The sequence below is a fragment of the Chiloscyllium plagiosum genome, unplaced genomic scaffold (assembly GCF_037043375.1).
Source record: "Chiloscyllium plagiosum isolate Xiang-an unplaced genomic scaffold, Cpla_swu_hap1 HiC_scaffold_8, whole genome shotgun sequence".
Taxonomy (NCBI): domain Eukaryota; kingdom Metazoa; phylum Chordata; class Chondrichthyes; order Orectolobiformes; family Hemiscylliidae; genus Chiloscyllium; species Chiloscyllium plagiosum.
This window is the reverse complement of record NW_028270146.1, coordinates 100301210-100326048: the sequence shown is the minus strand read 5'-3', so window position 1 is coordinate 100326048 and position 24839 is coordinate 100301210. Positions and strand designations below refer to the sequence as shown.

Sequence of the window (24839 nt, the reverse complement as noted above, 5' to 3'; positions counted from 1 at the left end):
TGAGGTCAGTCAGTCCCTGCACACGGGGTCAGTCAGTCCCTGCACACGGAGTCAGTCAGTCCCTGCACACTGGGTCAGTCAGTCCCTGTACATGGGGTCAGTCAGTCCCTGTTCATGGGGTCAGTCAGTCCCTGCACACGGGGTCAGTCCGTCCCTGTACATGGGGTAAGTCATGCCCTGTTCATGGGGTCAGTCAGTTCCTGTACATGAGGTCAGTCAGTCCCTGCACACGGGGTCAGTCAGTCCCTCTACATGAGGTCAGTCAGTCCCTGCACACGGCTCAGTCTGTCCCTGTACATGGGGTCAGTCTGTCACTGTAAACGGGGTTAGTCAGTCCCTGTACATGAGGTCAGTCATTCCCTGCACACAGGGTCAGTCAGTCCCTGTACATGAGGTCAGTCAGTCCCTGCACACAGGGTCAGTCAGTCCCTGCACACAGGGTCAGTCAGACCCTGTTCATGGGGTCAGTCAGTCCCTGCACACGGGGTCAGTCAGTCCCTGCACACGGGGTCAGTCAGTCCCTGCACACGGGGTCAGTCAGTCCCTGTACATGAGGTCAGTCAGTCCCTGCACACAGGGTCAGTCAGTCCCTGTACATGAGGTCAGTCAGTCCCTGTTCATGGGGTCAGTCAGTCCCTGCACACGGGGTCAGTCAGTCCCTGTACATGGGGTCAGTGAGTCCCTGTTCATGGGGTCAGTCAGTCCCTGCACACGGGGTCAGTCAGTCCCTGTACATGAGGTCAGTCAGTCCCTGTACATGAGGTCAGTCAGTACCTGCACACAGGGTCAGTCATTCCCTGCACACTGGGTCAGTCAGACTCTGTTCATGTGGTCAGTCAGTCCCTGCACACGGGGTCAGTCAGTCCCTGTACATGGGGTCAGTCAATCCCTGCACACGGGGTCAGTCAGTCCCTGTACATGAGGTCAGTCAGTCGCTGCACACGGGGTCAGTCAGTCCCTGCACACGGGGTCAGTCAGTCCCTGTACATGGGGTCAGTCAGTCCCGGTTCATGGGGTCAGTCAGTCCCTGCACACGGGGTCAGTCAGTCCCTGTACATGGGGTCAGTCAGTCCCTGTTCATGGGGTCAGTCAGTCCCTGCATACGGGGCCAGTCAGTCCCTGTACATGAGGTCAGTCAGTCCCTGCACACGGGGTCAGTCAGTCCCTGTACATGACGTCAGTCAGTCCCTGCACACGGGGTCAGTCAGTCCCTGCACACTGGGTCAGTCAGTCCCTGCACACGGGGTCAGTCAGTCCCTGCACACGGGGTCAGTCAGTCCCTGCACACGGGGTCAGTCAATCCCTGTACATGAGGTCAGTCAGTCCCTGCACACGGGGTCAGTCAGTCCCTGTACATGGGGTCAGTCAGTCCCTGTTCATGGGGTCAGTCAGTCCCTGCACACGAGGTCAGTCAGTCCCTGCACACGGGGTCAGTCAGTTGCTGGACATGGGGTCAGTCAGTCCCTGCACACAGGGTCAATCGGTCTGTGTATACGGGGTCCTGGATTAGTGGTGCTGGAAGAGCACAGCAGTTCAGGCAGCATCCGAAATCCGCAGTTCAGGCAGCTTCGAAATTGACGTTTCGGGCAGGGTCAGTCAGTCGTGTACACCGGGTCAGTCTGTGTGTGAACACTGGGTTAGTCGTTCTCTGTATTCAGCGTCACTCCCTATACACGGCATCAGTCAATCTCTGTAGCACCAATCTACCACACCTCCCCGTGGTCCAACATTTCAACTCCCCCTCCCACTCTGCCGAGGATATGGAGGTCCTGGGCCTCCTTCACCGCCGCTCCCTCACCACCAGACACCTGGAGGAAGAATACCTCATCTTCCGCCTCGGAACACTTCAACCCCAGGGCATCAATGTGGAATTCAACAGTTTCCTCATTTCCCCTTCCCCCACCTCACCATAGTTCTAAACTTCCAGCTCAGCACTGTCCCCATGACTTGCCTGGACTTGTCCTACCTGCCTATCTCCTTTTCCACCTATCCACTCCACCCTCTCCTCCCTGACCTATCATCTCCATCCCCTCCCCCACTCACCCATTGTACTCTGTGCTACTTTCTCCCCACCCCCACCCTCCTCTAGCTTATCTCTCCATGCTCCAGGATCACTGCCTTTATTCCTGATGAAGGGCTTTTGCCCGAAACGTCAATTTCGAAGCTCCTTGGATGCTGCCTGAACTGCTGTGCTCTTCCAGCACCACTAATCCAGAATCTGGTTTCCAGCATCTGCAGTCATTGTTTTTACCCTGTTTTTACCTCACAGAGTCAGTCAGTCCCTTTACACCAGGTCAGTAGTTCAGAGAAGGTTTACAAGTCTAATATCTGGAATGAACAGATTGCCTTATGAGATAAGGTTGGACATACCAGCCTTTGAAGTATACAAGAGTCAGGATTTGGAGATGCCTATGTTGGACAGGGGTGGATGAAGGAGCGGCGCTCCAAAAGCTAGTGCTTCCAATTAAACCTGTTGGAGTATAACCTGGTGTTGTGTGATTTTTAACATTGTGCAAGAGTCAGAGTTGATTTAATTGAAACATATAAGATCCTGATGGGACATGACTGGGTGGATATGGAAAGATGGAGAATCTGGAACTCGGATCAGGAGTTAGAAATAATGACACCCTCTGAAGACAGAGTTGAGGAAAAAATATCCTGTCAGGATTATGAGTCTTTGAAATTCCTTTCCTAAAAAGATATTAAAAGCAGAATCTCTCAATATTTTGAAGGAGAGGTTTCTCCAATGATTTGCTGAGTCCACTGTTACAGCAATTCTCTTACTGGGTCTGAAACTCCAAAGCAGATAAAGGCTGCACCGTGAGGCAATGGCCTTTGGCAGCAGTCCTGCTTTGGGGTTCTGTAGTGTGTGAACAGAGTCTGGAGACCCCATGATTAAACCTTGAAGCTCCCAGTGGGTCAATCTTTAAAATGACGTGGTGCAGATGGGCTCAATGGCTTCTTTCCATACGGTAAGGAATGTACGATCAAAGAAAGATAAGGGCAGTCAGATGCCTCTGAGTAATCAAATTAAATGATGATCAAATGGCTACAAACAATTTGGAAGAAAAGTTGATAAAAGAAGTCAAACAAAAGGAGTTGGAGAGCTGACAAGGATTTGGTGTCAAGATTAGAGTGGTGCTGGAAAAGCAGAGCAGGTCAGGCAACATCCAAGGAGCAGGAGAATCGACATTTCAGGCAAAAGCCCTTCATCCTGATGAATGTTGAACTTCCTGCTCCTCGGATGCTGCCTGACCTCCTGTGCTTTTCCAGCAGCACTCTAATCTTGACTCTAATCTCCAGCATCTGCAGTCTTCACTTTCATCTAAGGATTTGGTGTATCAACCGAGGTACAAGGCAGGGGATAGCCAGCACTATTGGACAGAGATAGACGTGCTGATGGGATAAAAATGGCTAAAGTTAAACTGGTGGTTCAGGTTTCAGAGACAAATCCAGTGATTAATCTGTCTCTGTGGATTCCCCTGCTGCAGGAGAATTGATCTGGAAGAAAGATGACACCAAAAATTGATGTGTAGTGTACTGTGAAGATGGTTATCTCAGAGTACAACTGGATCTTGATCACATAGGCCGAGGAGTGGCAGATGGAATTTAATTTAGATAAATGTGAGGTATGGCATTTTTGGTAAGGCAAATCAAGGCAGGACTTGTACACTTATTGGCAGAGTCCTGGGGAGTGTTGCTGAACAAAGAAACTTTGTGGTTCAGGTTCACAGTTCCTTGAAAGTAGTCTCAGGTAGATAGGAGGGGTGAAGAAAGCATTTCACACACTGGCCTTTATTGGTCAGTGCATTGAGTATAAGAGTTGGAAGGTCATGTTGTGGCTAGCCCACTTTTGGAATACCGTGTTCAATTCTAGGTGCCCTGCTACAGGAAATATGTTGTTAAACTTGAAAGATTTACAAGGATGTTGCCTGGATTGGAGCTATAGGGAGAGGCTGAATAGGAATTATTCTCCCTGAAGCATTGGATGGTGTGGGGTATCCTTGTAGAGGTTTATTAAATCATGAGAGGCAGGGCAGGGGAGTCCAAAACTAGGGGGCATAGGTTTAAGGCGAGAGGGGAAAGATTTAAGAGGGACCTAAGGGGCAACGTTTGCACGCAGAAGGTGGTGGATGTACAGAATGAACTGTCAGAGGAAGTGGTAGAGGTAGGTACAATTACAATATTTAAAAGGCATTTGGACAGGTACATGGGTAGGAAAGGTTTGGAAGTATATAGGTCAATGCAGGCAAGTGGGATTAGTTCTGTGATGGAAACTTGATCGACATGGATGAGTTGCATCGAAGGGTCTGTTTCCATGCTGTATGACTCTATGATTTTATGATTCCAGCAATAGGTAAAAACAATGACTGCAGATGCTGGAAACCAGATTCTGGATTAGTGCTGCTGGAAGAGCACAGCAGTTCAGGCAGCATCTGAGGAGCAGTAAAATCGACGTTTCGGGCAAAAGCCCTTCGTCAGGAATACAGGCAGAGAGCCTGAAGGGTGGAGAGATAAGTGAGAGGAGGGTGGGATGCTCCTCGGATGCTGCCTGAACTGCTGTGCTCTTCCATTGTTTTTACCTCGTTGATTTTAACCCTACTGCGAATCCTCTTGAAAGGATGTCTGCCTTGAAGAAGTTTTCCTTCTCTCTCTACAAGAATCTCAGGGAGTCCCTCTCCCACTGCAACTCCCAGGTCATTTCCTCTGCCATGCCACCTATCCACTCCACCCTCCTCCCTGACCTATCACCTTCATCCCCTCCCCCACTCACCTATTGTACTCTATGCTACTTTCTCCCCACCCCCACCCTCCTCTCACTTATCTCTCCACCCTTCAGGTTCTCTGCCTGTATTCCTGATGAAGGGCTTTTGCCCGAAACGTCGATTTTACTGCTCCTCGGATGCTGCCTGAACTGCTGTGCTCTTCCAGCAGCACTAATCCAGAATCTGATTCCAGCAATAATCCACTGGTGTCACAGTGAGAAATTAACAGGATTTCTCCTTACCCACTTCAATGATGTTCTGTGGGCAGGTTCTATGAAACTTGAATGATGCATTACTGAAAAATGTTTCACCTTGTACTCATCAGGACAATTTCCAAGAATGCCAATTCAAGGGGGACATTGTTACTCAACCTTTTGAGATACTTTGCTGTTCTGAGATAGACTGGGTACTTTTCAGGTCCAAAAGTGACAGACTTAGATCCATGCATTTTTTGTGCCTTTTATCGAGAGAAATGATCTGATCAGGGTTTAAAGCAGTCACAATTAATCACTGCGAAAAATGCCCATTCTATCTCAGAATATGTTGAAAATATTGGCTTGAATATTGAGCTGAATAAACTGAGAGTGACTCTGGATCAATAATCCTTCTTGAAAAGTGTTAACCCCTTCCTGATAAATCAGGCCAAATCCTCAGAGAGAGATGACTTTACTTCAAAACAGACAAAGGGAAAGTCTACTGTTGAGAAAAATCTACAGAGCTAAGAAAATGTTAAGGGAATTAAATTTAGAAAAACACACACTCAAGTTTCTATCTTTGGGTGACCCAGAAGATATAGAACATAGAACAATACAGCACAGAACAGGCTCTTCGGCTCTCGATGTTGCGCCAACCTGTGAACTGTTCTCAGCTCGTCCCCTTACACTATCCCAAAATCATTCATGTGCTTATCCAAGGATTGTTTGAATCTCCCTAATGTGGCTGAGTTGACTACATTAGCAGGTAGGGCATTCCATGCCTTTACCACTCTCTGCGTAAAGAACATGCCTCTGACATCTGTCCTAAATCTATCACTCCTCAATTTGTAGCTATGCCCCCTCGTACAAGCTGACTTCATCATCCTAGGAAAAAGACTTTCAGTGTCTACCCTATCTAATCCTCTGATCATCTTGTATGTCTCTATCAAATCTCCCCTTAGCCTTCTTCTTTCCAATGAGAACAGACCGAAGTCTCTCAGCCTTTCCTCATAAGACATTCCCTCCAGGCCAGGCAACATCCTGGTAAATCTCCTCTGCACCTTTTCCAATGCTTCCCCATCCTTCCCGAAATATGGCGACCAGAACTATACACAATATGAAGTGAATCCTTTTTGGTGGTAATCCACATGCAGATCTCCTAATAGATATTCTAGCATATCAAAATTTATCATATTCTTGGTAGAAAAGAATAATAAATATGACCTGGGAAAAGCAAAGAAAATAAATAGGGTTGTCAAAAGTGCCTTAGCTGCTGAAACACTGGAAATAGTGGAAGTAATAGTTATGGCAGTATGCTTGTCTAACATTCAGAAAGAAATGTTAGAATTGGCCAGGTCAGGTGAATTGGCCATGCTAAATTGCCCGTAGTGTTAGGTAAGGGGTAAATGTAGGGGTATGGGTGGGTTGCGCTTCGGCGGGGCGGTGTGGACTTGTTGGGCCGAAGGGCCTGTTTCCACACTGTAAGTAATCTAATCTAAAAAAAAATCATAGTGCAATCTGAGAAATATTAACCCATAGAAGTTAATGTTCTATCTTTGAGACAATGTATATTTGACAGAAGGCATTGCTGAAGAAAGGTTGAGGTCTGACCTTGATGAGACAAAGGAAATGTTAACAAGAAACCAGATGCTCAAAACCAAGTGAGAAGATGCAAGTCTTCAGAGATGTTGGAAGTGTTAGGACAGCCTGCGAAGGCTGAGTACATTAATGGCTTTGTATTGGAGGCATGGAGTCAACTTGGTGGTCAGAAACGCAAAGAGCTCATTCCAGATGATCCACTACATAACGAGAATCCAGTACTTGACCAATGCTATGTGGGAAGCTGAGCTGAAAGTTGTGTTGGTCATTCCCTCAGCCATCTCTCCAGGGATCAACCAGCCGGGAATGTTTGGGAAGCAGGGTTTTGAGAAGTTGGCTCATGTAGAGAACCGATTCAGTCTCATGATGTATGACCTTTTGAACCAACATCGACCTGGCCCCAAATCCCCCATCCCGTGGATACAAGCCTGTGTTCAGAAATTGGACCCAGATATGGTTTGGAGAAATGGCAGGAGGGATGTGATAGCATTAGCTGGGGTACAGAGGAAGTTCACCAGGATGGAAAAATTGAGCTGTGACAAGAGTTTAGATAGGCTTGGGTTGTTTTCTTTAGAGCAGAGAAGACTGAACCTGGACATGATTGAGGTGTATCAGATTCTGAGGGGTATGGACAGAGTGAATAGAGAGTAGCCGTTCCCCTTGGTTGTGGGGTCAATCATGAGAGGACATAGTTTTTGGATAAGGGGTGGAAAATTCAGAGGGGAGTTTTCACTCAATGGATGGTGGGAATCTGGAATGCACTGCCTGGGAAGATTGTGGAGGCCAGAATCCTTACAACCTTTAAAAAAATATTTGGATGTGCACTTCAAATATCATAACATTCAAGGATATGGGACAAGTGCAGGAAATTGGGATTAGTGCACTTTCAGTGGTAGTTAACGTCGGTGCTGACTTGATGGGCTGAAAGGCCTTTTCTGCACTGTGTGAATCTATGAATCTAAAAATAAGATTTTCTTGGGAATGAACGTCTGTAGCGTGGATTATGGTATCCTTGGAGGAACAGCAGAGCCGATTGTAGGACACAGATATCATGAGATTCTGTAAGATTACAAGGCAAAACTGCAATGGAACGAGCAAATTGCTGAGCATTACTTCAACTATAAGAGGTACCACGGTGGGAAACACATTGTATTTTACCCAACATTAAAGTCAATCCAAGCGCGGTTGGAGCTGGCAATAGTGTTGGGCATCAGGATACTTATCTAGGAACTAGGCCAGGGCCTGAACTACTTTTACACGGCTCACTGAGCCCCATATTGACACACCATTGGCTACTTTGTTTCTAAAGGCCTGAAAGGAAGATCTTGACCAATCACAGTGTCACCATGCACAGCTCCTGTGTCTAGTGAAGGAAATGGTTTCTACAGATGAGTTTGGGGAAGAACATAAAGTTTGAAACAATATTGGAAATCTTAACCTGGAGTTCCTAAACCTTCTCATTAAATAAAGGTTTTTGTGAGTTAAAAAGAGAGAGATGTAAGTCAACAGCTGTTTTACAAGAAAGGTGGTTCTGCAAATAAATTATTTGAAATACTCAAAGAAGGTTGTCTTCTGGTATGAGGAGTTGTAAGAAAATAAAGTAAGTTTGTTTTTCTGTTCAGATTGTTTCGTGACTAAAACTGTTGTAACTTTTTTGTTTCTAGAAAGAAGGGTAAGTATTCAAAGTTATGTTATAAGATGCAGAATATGACAAAAATATTTTGATTATTTTTCTATGGCTTCTATTTGTTTGATTTTAGAAGTTTTATTTAAAAGCGAAGATGAAGGATTGTTCAGTACAGCAGAAGTTAGGCTGTAGACGGGGATAATTAATTAGTGAAGCTGTTGTATAAATATAAAGTGGAATTGGTAGTGTGGAATGAGCTGTGTGTCTGATAGTCAATAAACTCTGTTCACAAGGAAGAGGGGTTGAGTGAAGAAAATAAACACAATAACCATCAAGAGACAAACTGAACTAAGGAAACTAATGGCTCTGATGGGATGCATTCTAGGATATTAAAGAAAGTAGCTATAGAGAGTGGATATACTGGTAGTCATGTTCCAAGAATTCTTAGCTTCTGGAAAAATCCCAGAGGATTAAAAAACTGGCAATGCTACACCTTTATTTGAAAAAGAAAGGAGACAATAAACTGGTAACTATAGTTAAGTCAGCTTATTAGGAAAATGTTAGAGTGTATTACAGAGGATGTAATAGCAGAGCATTTAGAATTACATGATATAATCAAGTACAGTCCACATAATGTCAAGATGGAAAATCATGCCTGACTAATTTATTACAGTACCTTGAGGATGTAACAAGTATGGTAGATAAAGGGGAAACAATGAATGCAATATATTTCCAAAAGACATTTGATAAGGTACCACACATTAGGCTGCTTAATAAGAGCCTTTGATTTTGGAGATGGTACATTAGCATAGATAGGGGATTGGCTAGATCATAGAAGAAAGAGTGTTGGGATGAAAATGGAGTATTATCAGGATGGCAACTTGTAACTAGTGAAGTGCTTAGGGTTCAGTGCTGGGCCACATATATTTACAATATAGTCTAATGACTTAGACAAATTTACATATGTCATAAATAGGCATGAAGGCAGGTGGTGAGGTTGACACAAAGTCTGCAGAGGGGTACAGACAGGTTAAATGAGTGGGCAAAAACTCGGCAGTTAGAATACAATGTAGGGAAATGTGAGGTTATGCACTTTGGCAGGAAGAACAGAGGAGCTGAATATTACTTAAATGGAGAAAGACTGCGGAAAGCTACAGGACAGAGGGATTTGGATGTCCTCGCCCATGAACCACAAGAAGCTAGCATTCAAGATCCAAGGATAATAGTGGAGGCAAATGGAGTATTGGTCTTTACTTGAAACTCTGTGTGGAGGATTCCCACAAACCAGTATTCACTATCTGGCCGAGTATGGGAGCTTGTTCCATAGGATGTCCAAACTCAGATACAGAAACATCCCGAAAGAGTCTGTACATTGGATCCTGCTACATGGAAAAGGTACAACTAGGGGAATACTCAAAGGGAGTACTCCTAGAGGAGATGGTGGCTGAGTTGCATTATCATTGGACCAGTAATCCAGAGAGCCTGCCCAATGCTCAGGGGAACATGGGTTAAATTGATAATGGTTACCTGACTGTCATTAGATTACCTTTTCATTGCCGATTATATTGAATGGTGCAATTTTCAATCAATATATTCAGCAATTAAAAGCTAATCTAATGACAGCCATTTAATCATTATCATTTGTTGTAAAACCCCATCGAATTCACTCATGACCTTTAGTGAAGGAAATCTGCCAACTTTACCTGGTCTGGCCTACATGTGACTCCAAGCCCACAGCAATGTGGTTGACTCTTAACTATCCCCTGGGATGGGCAATAAATGCTGGGTGTAGCCAGTGACTCCTAAATAGAGTCATAGAGATGTACAGCATGGAAACAGACCCTTAGGTCCAACTTGTCCATGTCGACCAGATAATCCTAACCTAATTTAGTCCCATTTGCCAGCGCTTGGCCCATATCCCTCTAAACCCTTCCTATTCATATACCCATTCAAATCTTGTGAATGATTTTTAAAAATGTGTAAATTATGATTTAACTTAAATATCACATGCCAGATGACAGTAAGGTAAGGGGGAAACAATTGGAGTTCTCACTGAACATTGCCGTGACAACGTGGTGAGGAATGTTCACAATGGACCTGTGAAGGTCACCCTGCTCTATGCTGATTCCGAATCCATGATGTGGGATGTGTTGTTGTCATTGTCGAAGGGAGGTGTGTTGACTGCAAGATCTCCGTGAACGTGTTTCTGAGCCTGCCTCATTTGAATTTAGTGATTCACCTTTAGTTAGACAATCAAAGCTGGCTGACAAACCAGAACACAGGAAGGAACTCACAGGCAAATGAGCTGTGGCTGATTTCCTCCCACAGCTCCGAACTTCAGGAAGTTTTTCCAGATCATGGACTGAGTGTTCAAACCGCTGTGAGGATCAGAGATCCCAGCTCAATGTGACTGCCCCCTACAGACACTCGCCCCCCTCACCCACCTTCAACCAACCTCCGTCGCTATACCCTTACACCCTCCCTATCCCTCCACATTGTCACTCACTCGACCACTCATCCCTACACACCCTCACATGCCCTTACCTATCCATCCCTACACACCCTCACATACCCTCTTGTACCCATCCTTACACACCCTCAGCAACCTTCTCACACTCTCACCCACCCAACCATCCCTACACACCTTATTCACCCTCACCCAATCTTGACCACCCACCCATCTCTACACAGCCTGACCCACCGTCACACATCTTACTTACTCTAACACACCCTCATCCATCCTCACATACCCTCACTCACCTTCACCTCACCCTCATCTACTAAACTTACACACCCTTACCCACTCTCACGTACCCTCATTCACCCTACTGGCTGTGCCACACCCATTACCCCCACCCCCAAGCCCCTCTCCGGTTTGTCCCGGGTCAGCCTCAGTGATTCTGTCTCCATCCTCAGCAGGGCTGTGAGAGGTCTAGGACAGTGGATTGACTGTCGATTGTCAGTTGGATCCCGTGTGCGTTCTTCTGATGATTCTGTAATCCTGTTTATTTCACAGCATCCGAAAATCCGGGAGATTTTTAATGTGGAAAACCCAGAGTCCAATTTTTATTCCAAGTGCCTCACGGTGGTGTCAGGACCTGATTTCGTAAATCTGACCTTCGATAACTTTGTCGCCTTCAAAGCCAATGTGGTGAAGGTAAGAGGCATGCCGCCCAAAGCAGTGTTCCAGAGAGACAGGCTGTCTGTGAAATCACAACAAAAATATCACTCTCCAATATCAGCACAACTCAGCACCCTCCGACAGTGCAGCACTCCCTCAGTACTGATCCTCCGACAGTGCAGCACTCCCTCAGCACTGACCCTCCGATAGTGCAGCACTCCCTCAGCACTGACCCTCTGACAGTGCAGCACTCCCTCTGTACTGACTTTCTGACAGTGCAGCACTCCCTCAGTATTGATCCTCTGACAGTACAATGCTCCATAAGTACTGACTCTTTGACATTAGAGCACTCCCTCAGTACTGACCCTCCAGCAGTTCAGGGCTCCCTCAGTATTGCTGGGTGGTCTGTGCTGTTTGACGGAAGATTGGACCGGGTAATTAGGGTACAGTGGGGTTAAAGACTGAAGGAACCCTGGCGGGTCCCTGTCTCCTTTCTTTGTTCTGGCGATGTGAGTGGGGAGAGGGAGTATGTATCGGAAGTTGGAGGGATGTGGTTTCTGACTGAATTTGTGCTTCCTGCAGGAAGACATTGCCAGTGCTTGTAAAAATAATCTGCAAATAAAGCAGTCACTGAGCTCTGTCTTTCCCGGAGCTCTGACATTGCACTGCTCCCCAGTCCGTCCTGACGGTGTGTGTGTGTGTCGTGCTGATACAGATACAGGCTCACACTCTCTGGTCCCTCACTTGTAACTTTGCCTATTCTCCATAGGGTTGGGCTGATGAAATACTCAATCTCGCGACTCATGTGCTGTCACACAATCCCCCTCGATCGGTCTCCATCCAGAAAATGTAAGTCTTCATCAAAGCTCTGTGCACATTCTGCCAAAACACCTTCAACCACATGGTAGGGACTCTTTAAAATACAACACCCTCACAGGCACTGAGTGTGGGTCTGACAGAGTGTGTCTGTTCGTGTGACCGTGTGAGAGCGTGTGTTGGTGCAGGTCTAAGGGAGAGTGTGTGTTGGTGCGAGTGTGAAAGAGAGGGTGTGTGTTGGTGTGGGTCTGGGGGAGTGTGTGTGTTGGTGTGGGTCTGAGGGAGAGTGTGTATTGGTGTGGGTCTGAGGGAGAGTGTGTTAATGTGTGTGAGAGAATGTGTGTGGGTGACAGTGTGTATGTTAATGTGTGAGTCATAAGAACATAAGAACTAGAAGCAGGAGTAGGCCATCTGGCCCTTCGAGCCCACTCCGCCATTCAGTAAGATTATGGCTGATCTTTTCATGGACTCAGCTCCACTTACCTGCCCTCTCACCATAACACTTAATTCCTTTACTGTTCAAAAAATTATCTATCTTAGCTTTAAAAACATTCAATGAGGAAGCCTCAACTGCTTCACTGAGCATGGAATTCCACAACTCTCTAGGTGAAGAAGTTCCTTCTCAATTTGATCCTAAATCTGCTCCCCCTAATTTTGAGGCTACACCCTCTTGTCCTAGTTTCACCTGCCAGTGGAAACATTCTCTCTACTTCTATCTTATCTATTCCCTTCATAATTTTATATAAAGAGCCCCCTCATTCTTCTAAATTCCAATGAATATAATCTTAGTCTACTCAGTCTCTCCTCATAAACCAACCGGCTCAACTCAAGAATAAACTTAGTGAACCTCGTCTGCATCCCCTGCAACCTAACCTCCCTGCTTTTAAACTCAATCCCTTGAGCAATGAAGGACAAAATTCCATTTGCCTTACTTGTTGTACCCGCAGACCAACCTTCTGTGTTTCATGCACAACGACAGAATGCTGCAAATTTTTACCATTAAAATAATAATCCTTTTTACTGTTATTCCTACCAAAAAAGATGACTCCACATTTATTAATATTTTACTCCATCTGACAGACCTTTGCCCACTCGTTTAAACTATCTATGACCCTCTGCAAAGTTTCACAGATCTCTGCCCCGATTTGCCTTTCCAAAATGCAGCACCTCACATTTATCTAAATTAAACTCCATCTGCCTCCTGCCCACATAAAGACAGTGCTATGTATACCATGACACTGTGGATTCAGATACACTGTTCATGCCCCGTCCCTCAGAGATTACAGGCTTGCTTCATGAACCTACCCTGTCAGAGGCCCAAGGAGCTGTCAGGTTCCCTGATACAGCCCCCCGACACCACTGGGAGGCCTCTCATCCAGATCAGGAATCCAAATGCAGAAGAAAATATGTTTCAGTTGTAAACTCTTTACTACGCCATTGAATCATACATCACAACTGTGACTTTGAACAATATAAGTATCTTGACTTTCCCACTCTTCCACCGTGATCCTGTAGGTTTTTACTTTCTTGCTTCACACACACACACACACACAGACATGAGGTCATAGAATCATGGAGATGTACAGCATGGAAGCAGAATTTTCAGTCCAACTCATCCATGCTGACCAGGTTTCCTCGACTGATCTAGCCTCATTTGCCTGTGTTTGGCCCATACCCCTCTAAACCTTTCCAATTCATATACCTGTCTTAATATCTTTTAAATGTCGTAACTGTATCTGTATCTACCACTTCCTCTGGTGTTCAAACCACCCTCTGCGTGAAAAAGTAGACCTTCAGGTCCCTTTTAAATCTTTCTCCTTTCACCTTAAAATTATGCTTTCTAGTCTTGAACTTCTCTACCATGGTGACACACACACACACATACCCTACTTACAAATATCAACACACAAACAGACACACTGATACGTATACACACAGCCATGCACACATCAACACACAGGTATACATACAAACATGCTGACCCAAAGATACTGCCACCGTGCCGTGGGCGGCACCGTGGCCCAGTGGTTAGCACTGCTGCCTCACAGCGCCTGTAGACCCGGGTTCAATTCCCGACTCAGGCGACTGACTGTGTGGAGTTTGCACATTCTCCCCGTGTCTGCGTGGGTTTCCTCCGGGTGCTCCGGTTTCCTCCCACAGTCACAAAGATGTGCGGGTCAGTGGGCGGCACGGTGGCCCAGTGGTTAGCACTGCTGCCTCACAGCGCCTGTAGACCCGGGTTCAATTCCCGACTCAGGCGACTGACTGTGTGGAGTTTGCACATTCTCCCCGTGTCTGCGTGGGTTTCCTCCGGGTGCTCCGGTTTCCTCCCACAGTCACAAAGATGTGCGGGTCAGGTGAATTGGCCATGCTAAATTGCCCGTAGTGTTAGGTTAAAGGGGTAGATGTAGGGGTATGGGTGGGTTGCGCTTCGGCGGGTCGGTGTGGACTTGTTGGGCCGAAGGGCCTGTTTCCACACTGTAAGTAATCTAATCTAATCTAATACCAACTGTGCCCCGCCCCCTCCATCATTCGCTGCCTCCTTTCTTCAACAATCTCCTTTTCTCTAAGAATCAGTGCCCTGATACCATATAATCCCCACAGCATGGAAACAGGCCATTAGGCCGAACAGGCACACACCAATTCTCTAAAGAGTATCCCGCCCAGACCCACTCCCCTACCCTACCCTACACTTCCATGACCAATGCACCTAACCTACAAATTCCTGAACAATATGGGCAATTTTGCACAGTCAATTCACCTAACCTGCACCATATTTGAACTGTGGGAGGAAACCAGTGCACCCAGAGGAAATCCATGCAGACACAGGGAGAAAGTGCAAACTCCACACAGACAGTCGCCCAAGGCTGGAATTGAACCTGGATCTCTGACGCTGTGAGGCAATAATGCAAACCATTGAGCCATCTTGATCCTATTTCCTCATTGATCATATCCTACACCACCCCAGCTCCCCAACCTAACCCAGCCACTCACTAATCGTCTCATGGGTTTACCCTCCACTCTGTGACCCGTTCTCACAACTACCCCCAGGCCACAGTTCTGGCACTGATCCAGTCAGGAACTGGCAGTTGATGGATGTAGGTCAGTCCACGCTGAGAGCTCAGGAATCTGTGAGAAATGTTGACTGGTTCTGTTGTTTTATCTATTGCAGGTACACAAAGATAAAATTATTTGTGAATGAAGAGAGAAGAATTCCAGTCAGAAAGTATGTAGAGAATTTTAAAAGAAATAATCTCAACTTTGGAGGTCTGGAATTGAAAAAATCTCAGATGTAACAATAATCTCTGTGGACAAATCATTGAATTTAACCACTGATCCTGATATTTAAATAACTCATTGATGATAAAGTATTGCTGTCATTTAAGTCACTGTGGAGTTAAGGGTCACAAACAAAACAGAAATTGGTGTAAAAACTCAATTCAACAGAGAGAAATAAAGTTGACATTTTGGGTTGAGGGTGACCCTTCCTCAGAACTGGAATCACCTTTCCTCAGGACTAGAACTAGAAAGATTATCTCTGATGTCTCTCCATAGATGCTGCCAGACCTGCTGAGCTTTTCCAGCGATTTCTGCTTTTGCGATTTCTGCTGACTTACAGCATCTTCAATTCTCTTGGTTTTTTTACTTTGTGGAGTTCAGGGTGTTCTCTTCTCTCATGTCTGCAGTATTTACCAGATGTTTCCAGCTGACAGGAAGAGGGTAGAAGCAGCACTGGTTGCGAGTCAACTCCCCAGGCTCAAGGTGAGTGTCAACTGAACCATATCATGCTGTAAACTACTGTAAACATATGGTCAAGAGTGGGAGAATCTGCCGTTCAATAAGATGTGGCTGCTGTGATTATAAACCGAACTCTACCTTCTGACCTATCCCCGATAATCTTTCACCCCCTTGCTTAGAAAAAGTTTGTTTCACAAAAGTTGAAAACATGTATCAACAGATTCAGGAACAACTTCTTCCCCACTATTATCAGACTTATGAACGGACCTCTCATTTATTAGAGTTGATCTTTCTTTGCATCTTCGCCATAGCTGTAACCTATATTCTGCATTCTGTCTATTACCCTGATGTACTTACGTACATTAGCAGGATAGCATGCAAAACTGTACTTCTCACTGTATCTCAGTACATGTGACAATGATAAATCAAAACAAATCAGATCAATACGATCTCCCTCGGCCTACAAAATATTTAAAGATTCTGCATGCACTACTTTTTGAGGAAGGAAATTCCAAAGTCCCTTAATCCTCAGAGAAAAAGTATGTTTCCTCATCTCTGTTTTAAACAGGTGCCCCTTTATTTTTAAACTTTGACCCCTAGTTCTAGATTCTCCCAGAATCCTTTATACATCCACTCAGTCAAGTCCCCTCATGATCTTAGATGTTTCAATTAAGTCACCTCTGACTCTTCTAAACTCCAGATGATATAGGCCCAATCTGTCTAGCCTTTTCTCACAAGTCAACCTGATCACTCTAGTCTAGTAAATCTTCTCTCACCCGCCATGATTGTATTGTTATGAAGTTGAAGATGTGTACTGTACCTTTAAGAGAGAGTGAATGCTGTTCTGAATTGAGAGCTTACAACCACCTGTATATATGACCAGATGGCAGTCCCAGAGTGTACTGGAAAATTGAAACTATGTATCATTTGGCTGTGAAATAGAAACCGGAGTTTTGGTTGCTATTTTGCTGTTTGCTGTTTTGATAACAATTCGAATTTAACCAATCAGTTTAAATTATGCCCCAGGATACCAAAACCCAATTGAGTTTGAATTTATTGCTTTGCCAACATCGAACCAATGAGATGATCCAATGTTAGGGGTATAAAATGCAGACATTTTGAAAATTGGTCAGAGAGCAATTGCAAACCAGACAGAAATGTAGGGAGAACTAACACCTTGCTCTCCAGAAATTAGGGAACACTCTCAATCAAAGGTACCTTTTCATATGAAATATACCTGCAGTAAAATCAAAGAAGTAACCCAGGGAGATCTTTAGCTGGAAGAAGAAAGAACAGAAGACGACAGTGGCTGTGTGGTTTTGAAATAAAGTTAATGTAATTTTAATAAGTGTTTTATTGGAACAGCATATTGGTATAAAGTTGAAGACCGATAATAAGCAGTTAAACGAAAGGGGGGAATTAGAATTGTGAATAGTTGTTTAATGTTCACTTTTAGAGTTAAAAATAAATTGATTATTTTCTTTAAATAGTGGAATTTGGGAGTTCTCTGTCACTCATATTTGAACAGATTACGAGGCGAGGTGAGCTTTTCTGGGTATTTGGTTTAATTAACAGGGGAGGTTCACCTCTGTGTCATAACAGTGTTCAATGGAAGAGCAGACTTGAAGGGGTGAGTGGCCTCTTCTCACTCATTTTTGTTTCTCTACATTTCTATTACAGCCCCATAAAGGGTACAATCCTGTCACTCCTAAGAGGTTACAATCATTCCAAAGATTACAGTCTCCCCTATAGAGATGGTCACGCCCCAGAGTTTGTCCATCATCCTATTGAAAGGTGGAGCAAGAACAAAGACCTGGTGATCTCTTCTTGTGGCTAACAGCTATGTTCCTATTACAGTCTCCACAGGAATTACAGCTCCCCTGCAGAGATTACAGCTGCACACTCCACCCAAACCCAGGATTACAGTGCATCCAGAGACTACGGTCGCTCAGTCAATAGCTGCCACACCCATTAACAAGACCCTCCTTAATAATGTTTCTCTTACTGTTTATATTCAGACCGACTTGATCAATCCGGAAGATTTCACTGAATCGACCTTCAAAGTGTTTCTGTCGCATCTGTGTCTCTGGCCAGAAGTCAATCAGATCTTCGAACTGATGTAAGGCTCTTCCTCAAATTTTGACCTGAATTGAATTTATTGTCACGCGCACCGAGGCACAGTGAAAAACTTTGTCTTGCGAGCAATACAGACAGATCACGGGCGGCACGGTGGCACAGTGGTTAGCACTGCTGCCTCACAGCGCCAGAGACCCGGGTTCAATTCCAGACTCCAGCGACTGACTGTGTGGAGTTTGCACATTCTCCCCGTGTCTGCGTGGGTTTCCTCCGGGTGCTCCGGTTTCCTCCCACAGTCCAAAGATGTGCAGGTCAGGTGAATTGGCCATGCTAAATTATCCGTAGTGTTAAATAAGGGGTAAATGTCGGGGTATGGGTGGGTTGCGCTTCGGCAGGACGGTGTGGACTTGTTGGGCCGAAGGGCCTGTTTCCACACTGTAAAGTAATCTAATCTAATCACAGAGTTAACTAGCATAGATAAGTAAATAATAGGCAACCAGCGGCAAAAACCAAAACACGTACAGGCGAATGTTAAGAGTTTGTGAGTCCATTCAGTATTCTAACAACAGTAGGGTAGAAACTGTTGCAAAACTGGCTGGTGGTAGAGGTTGTAGAAAAACGTTGCCAAGGTGGGATGAAGCTTTGAGAATGCTGGTGGCCTTTACTTGACAGCGGGCCTGGTAGATAGATTCTATAGATGGGAAGTTGGCCTTTGTGATTGTCCGGGCCGAGTTCACCACTCTCTGTAACCGTCTCTGATCCTGAATGGTACAGTCGCCATACCAGGTAGAGATACATCCAGACAGGATGCTCTCGATGGCACACCTAAAAAAGCTGGTAAGGGTATTCACCGTCATGCCAAATTTCCTCAGCTGCCTGAGGAAGGAGACGTCATTGGGCCTTTGTAACCAGTGTGTCCACATGAAGAATCCAAGAAAGCTTGTTGTGGATGACCACTCCCAGGAGCTTGACACTCTCCACTCTTTCCACCTCTGTGCTGTTAATGTGTAAGGGGGGTGGGGGGACATGAGTAACATCCCGCTGAAAGTCAATAATGAGTTCCTGGTTTCTTGGTTTCTACAATAGTGAAAAATGCTTCTGTTCAGTGTGAATTGAGATCCATTCCTGAACTGTACATTCTACTGTCACTTTGTCCCAGGGTTTGCCTGGATTTCTGTAACCTGATCGGGTGTTGGCTGTAAGCAGTGAACCTCAGGGAGAGAAAATATCATGGCAGCACAGAGACCCCCTCTAAGGGCAGTTTCCATGACCTAGTGGAGAGCTCTCTGCCTATCTACCGCTCAATATTTTATCAAATCTTTACATGAATCTGGAAGAATTTACAGACAGAGGAAGGGATGAATGGAGGGATGATTATACTTATTTTTTGGGGAGTTAGTCGACCCCATGATGGGTTACAGTTTACATTTTGTTTCCTCTATTCTTTCACGGGATGTGGATATCACTGGCTAGGCCAGCATTCATTGCCCATTCCTAATTGCTCTAAGTTGAGTGGCTGACTCAGGAAATTAATAGTGAACCAGACTACCGATGGTCTGGAGTCACATGTAGGCCACACCAGGTAAGGATGGCAGATTTCCTTCTCTGAAGGACATGAGTGAACCAGATGGGTTTTGGTCTCAATTTGATAAGGATCACATAAACCCTGGCTTTCAATTTTAATTGAAATGAATGAATTCTGAATTGAAACAACAATGGCAGTAGTGGGATTTGAACCTATGTCCCTGGAACACGAACCTGGGCCTCTGGATTACTAATCCAGTAGCATCAGGACACCTTTACACAGATAATGAGGATGGGATTAAGCTGGTTGGATAATGTGTACATGAAGTATGATGCAGCTTGTATATTCTGTGAACTCTCGAGCTAGTGAGACAGGTGGTTGAATTCACAGGTCAATCTTCTCTCTTTCTCAGGGATGTGATGGTAAAGCCATACTTGACTCGACAACAGCTGTCCACCTTTATAAACACAATCCAGAGGGATTCCCGACTCCCTGACTTTCTTTTTAAACTAGCACAACCTGAACAAGTGCAGAAACTGATTGAGAAATATGAACCTGCAAAAAATAACATTCATAAAGGTCAGTCTTATTCATGTATTCCCACTAACCTGAAGTGAAAGGTCAGTCTGATTCATGTATTCCCACTAACCTGGGATGAAAGGTCGATCCTATTATGCATTCCCACTAACCTTGTGTGTAAGGTTAGTCCTAGTCATGTATTCTCATTAACTTGGAGTGAAAGGTTAGTCTTACTCAAGTATTCCCACTATCTTGGGGTGAATGGTCAGTCCTATTCATGTATTCCCATTAACCTTGGATGAAAGGTCTATTTGATTCATATATTCCCACTGAACTGGTGTAGCAGGACTTTCCAGCAGGAGGCAGTGATGGTATTGGAGGGCACTGAGAGAGGGAGCTGAGCACTGGCAGGTGGTGGCAGTGAGGGAGGATAGCTGGGGTCGTAAAGTAGACTCTTAGTGTCTTTTAGAGAAAGTGAGGGCTGCAAATGCTGGAGTTTCTTTTTGCTGCAGATGCTGGAGATTCCTGAAGAAGGGCTTATGCCCGAAACGTCGATTCTCCTGCTCCTTGGATGCTGCCTGACCTGCTGCGCTTTTCCAGCAACACATTTTCAGCTCTTAGTGTCTTTTGTAGAAGGAGAGCAGATGGGAAGGTGGGGGAGTAGATTAGTTACTAGCAGTAGCCCATGAGTTCTGCTCCAAGTATGTACAGTAAATAGTTCATTGTTTATCCTTGATTTCCCTTCTCATTTGTAATAACCTGATGCCAGTGGGACAAGGAATTCCACCTCATGATCTTTGGGGCTTCTGTGTGTTCAAATCTCATGTCACATGAGGTCACATTCCCAACAACCTGGGGTGAAAGGTCACTCTGTTTCAGGTATTCTCACTGTAAAGCAACAACTTGATTCTAAAACTCTCCTCCTTGTTTTCAAAGTGTTCCATGGGTTTGCACTTTCGTTTATCTGCAACCTCTTCTCTGAGTTGTAACTCACTGTGACGGCTGACTTCTTTACAATTCCAGGCTTTAATCATTCCACCGCTGGTAATCATACTTCCTGCTTTGTCCCTCAGAAATTGCCTCCTTATTTCTGTCAACCTTTTACTCCTACTCAATGAGGCTCCTTGGTTCCTCTGACCTAACAGGTTTGGACTTCATGGGGTGCTGCGATCTTCCACGCGCAAACCCTACCCTCCACCCTGGCCCCAGGTAAATCACAAACGCAGTACCCTCAGGTAATCATCCCGGGGACAGACTATGCTTCTCTTACTCACAGAAATCTCACCTCCCAGAGGCTGCTGGCCAATCAGATGGAGTCCCAGCAGTGCCAGTTGGAAGCAGTGGCCACTCCCAGGATTGCAGGCTGCCTTGCCACCCAGAGAGACCCATGTCAATCCGTAGGTTGAGTAAGATGGGGAAGGGCGAAGGTCATTCGCAGTGAGGGGGCTAAAATGGGGCATGGGACTGGGTTCAAGAACACTTGTAAATGGGTCCCCTGTCTCACCCAGTACCAGTCCACGTGGCTAAAGCCGCCTAACTCCCCTGCAAAATGGCGGCAACAGAATGACCTTTTTAGTTGGCCACTTAGAAGCCTTAATAGGTCTAACGGTAAATGTAAGACAGGTGGGGGGTGCTGGACACACACATGGCAGCACAGTCTAGATGGGATGAAGGGCCCCTTCTCATACTTTATGACTCAATGATACATGTGGCTGTGTGTTGAATTTTGTTTGAGAACGCTTTGAAAAGGGTGAGGGTTTGGGCAGATGCCATTGCTCAGATCGAATCAAGAATCGCTATTATTTTGTTCAGCCCATTGTGTCTGTACCGATTCTATTCCCTAGCACCAATCTCTCGCCTTTTCATTCCAACTAACCTGGGGTGAAACGTCAGTCTGATTCATGTATTCCCATTAAACTTGTGTAACAGAACCACCAATTGTAGGTGGCGATGGTGTTGGAAGACACTGAGATAGGGAGCCGAGCCTCTGGGACCGCCACCAGCAGGTGGTGATAGTGACGGAGGAACCCCCCCACCTCACAACCATGCACACCATCCAATGCGGAGAAAGTGAGGACTGCAGATGCTGGGGATCAGAGCTTAAAAATGTGTTGCTGGAAAAGCGCAGCAGGTTAGGCAGCATCAAAGGAGAAGGAGAATCGACGTTTCAGGCATAAGCCCTTCTTCCTGAAGAAGGGCTTATGCCCGAAACGTCGATTCTCCTTCTCCTTTGATGCTGCCTGACCTGCTGCGCTTTTCCAGCAACACATTTTTAAACACCATCCAATGCCCCTCTTGAATGCCTCAATTGAACTTGCCTCCACCACACTTCCAGGCAATGCATTCCAGACCCCAACTACTTACTATGTGAAAAATACTTTTCTCACAGCACCCTTGTTTTATTTGAAGGTCACTGTAAATCTATGGCCCACTTGTTCATATTCTTTTTACAAGTTGGAACAGCTTCTTACCATCTACTCTATCCAGCTCCTGCTTGTGATTATGAAACCCTCTACTTAATCTCTTCTCAGCTTCTGCTCTCCAAAGAGGACACTGCCAACTTCTTCAGTTTATCCTCATCACTGAAGTTCCTCATCCCTGGAACCATTCTTCTAGACTTTGGGTTCGAACCCATTCCAGCTCAGATAGACCCAAGGCCCCCTTTATCTTACCCTTGACCAAGCCAAAAACACAGGCACTTTGACGTGATTCTGCAAAAGGTGGGGCAGCTTGGTCGCTAGCACTGCTGCTTCACAGTGCTAGGGATTTGGGTTCAATTCCAGCCTTGGGCAATTGGGTGGAGTTTGTCCATTCTCCCCGAGTCTGCATGGGTTTCCTCTGGATGCTCTGGTTTCCTCCCACAGTCAAAGGATATGGGATAGACAGGGTTACAGTGAGGGGGTGGGTCTGGGTAGGATGCTGTTATGAAAGGTCAGCATGGCCTTGATGGGCTGAATGGCCCACTGCCACATTGCAGGGATTCTGTGACATATCTTTAGGCAGGGAAGTAAATCACTTTGGAGTGCTCTATTATCTTAAAAGACACTTGATATCTGCACATTGTTGTTATTGAGGGCAATGAGGAGGATATGACGAACTGAATGCAGAATGAACGTCCTTCAGGTTCTGAAGAGGAGTCAAACTGGACTCGAAACATTAACTGTTTGCTTCTCTACAGATGTTGCCAGACTTGCTGAGTTTCTCCAGCATTCTCAGCGTCTGTTTCAGATTTCCAGCACCCATAGTAGTTTGCTTTAACTAATACAAAAACGTTTACTAATATAACATGAAATAATACTTAACTAATAAACGTTGAGTGTAGAATGAGAGGGAAATGACAAATCCTTAGAGTGGGGTATATGGAATTGAGGTTACTTCAAATAATCTTACGTAAATGGAAGAAAGTGAGAACTGCAGATGCTGGAGATCAGAGTCGAAAAGTGTGACGCTGGAAAAGCACAGCAGGTCAGGCAGCATCCAAGGAGCAGGAGAGTCAACATTTTGGGCATAAATCCTTCATCACGTATGCCTGAAACATTGATTCTGTTGCTCCTAGGATGCTGCAATGACCTGCTGTGCTTTTCCAGCGCGACACTTTTCGAACCTTTTGTTAACACCTGCTCAATGGCTATTAACATATCATTTTACTGTTGAATTTGAAGACCCAATCATGCGTAGCTTCCAGGGCCCACCAGATCCACTTTGAAACAGCTCACTCTCTGATCTAACTGAGACTCTTTTGGTTTCTTCACAGGTCACATGTCTCCGGAAGGGCTAGTCTGGTATTTATCTGGGCCAGAGAACTGTCTGTTGTACCCAGACAGACTGACGGTGTATCAGGACATGACGCAGCCTCTGTCACATTACTTTATCAACTCCTCTCACAACACATACCTCACTGGTAAAAAACATGGCGGGACCCAAATAAATCCTGAAAAAAAGAGGGATTGGGAGTGCTGTAGATTCACTCTCAATGTTGTCAGGGTTTTGACTCAGCCACAGTGAAGGAATAGCAATATATTTCCAAATCAGGATAGTATGTGGATAATAGGGGAACTTGCAGGGTGCTGTGTTCCCATACAGCTGCTGTTTTATGGATGCAAAGGGAATGAGTGAGGAAGAGAGTGATGAATATTAAACACATACTTGCTGTTTTGTGCTAGAAATCATTTTGCAGGGGTCTCTGAGAAGGCTACCCATTAATCAATAAAAGTGATGCAGCAATTGGTGCTGAAGGCCAAGTACTACAGGCCATTTCCTTTCATCTTGTGTTCACAGTTGTTTAGTTGATGAGTATGCAGATACTTCAATAAATACATACATTTTCTAATTAACCTGATAAGAGATCTTATTACACTCCTCTGGAGCAGGTGGGATTTGAATCCAGGCCTCCTGGGTCAGAGGTAGGGGCACTATTACTGTGCCACACAAAACCATTTTGAAACAAGGTATTCCCACTAATAAATATGATTCGTAAATATGTACATTCATTCAATATATTTATATTTTGATGAGTACATCCTTTCATGTATGCAGAGACCTGCTGGAGGTTGTGCAACAGTGTGAATGAATAGGAATAAACGTTGATGAACATATATTGAGTATTCATTATGAAGTATGTGCACTTGCAGAATATTGATATATATTGAAGGTTAACTGTGCTCATTGACCTATGTGTGTACCCAGTCACAAAGATCTATATCTATTGATGAATGTATGTATTATTGATGAATATATATGCTGATCAGTGAAGCTGTGTACCATTGATAGGAAGGATATTATTAGGCTGAAGAGGGTTCAGAATAGATGCACCAGGATGTTGCCAAGTATTGAAGGTTTGAGTTATAAGGAAAGGTTG

The 24839-nt window shown here is 45.1% G+C and overlaps 1 protein-coding gene and 1 pseudogene across 2 annotated transcripts in view; both read left to right on the top strand.

The window, feature by feature from the left end:
- LOC122553871 (1-phosphatidylinositol 4,5-bisphosphate phosphodiesterase beta-2-like) overlaps positions 1–24839 on the top strand; it is a 145704-nt gene that overhangs the window by 29413 nt on the left and 91452 nt on the right. Inside the window, exons 4-10 of one of the 2 annotated variants that reach the window (XM_043698320.2) lie at positions 11203–11343; positions 12077–12156; positions 15296–15349; positions 15810–15885; positions 17880–17980; positions 19875–20041; positions 23736–23882. In XM_043698320.2, the coding sequence (XP_043554255.1) occupies positions 11203–11343; positions 12077–12156; positions 15296–15349; positions 15810–15885; positions 17880–17980; positions 19875–20041; positions 23736–23882 (766 nt within the window). The remainder of the gene's footprint in view (positions 1–11202; positions 11344–12076; positions 12157–15295; positions 15350–15809; positions 15886–17879; positions 17981–19874; positions 20042–23735; positions 23883–24839) is intronic. The other variant, XM_043698321.2, reaches the window with a different exon arrangement.
- LOC148149481 (chitinase domain-containing protein 1 pseudogene) lies at positions 6646–7828 on the top strand (annotated as a pseudogene).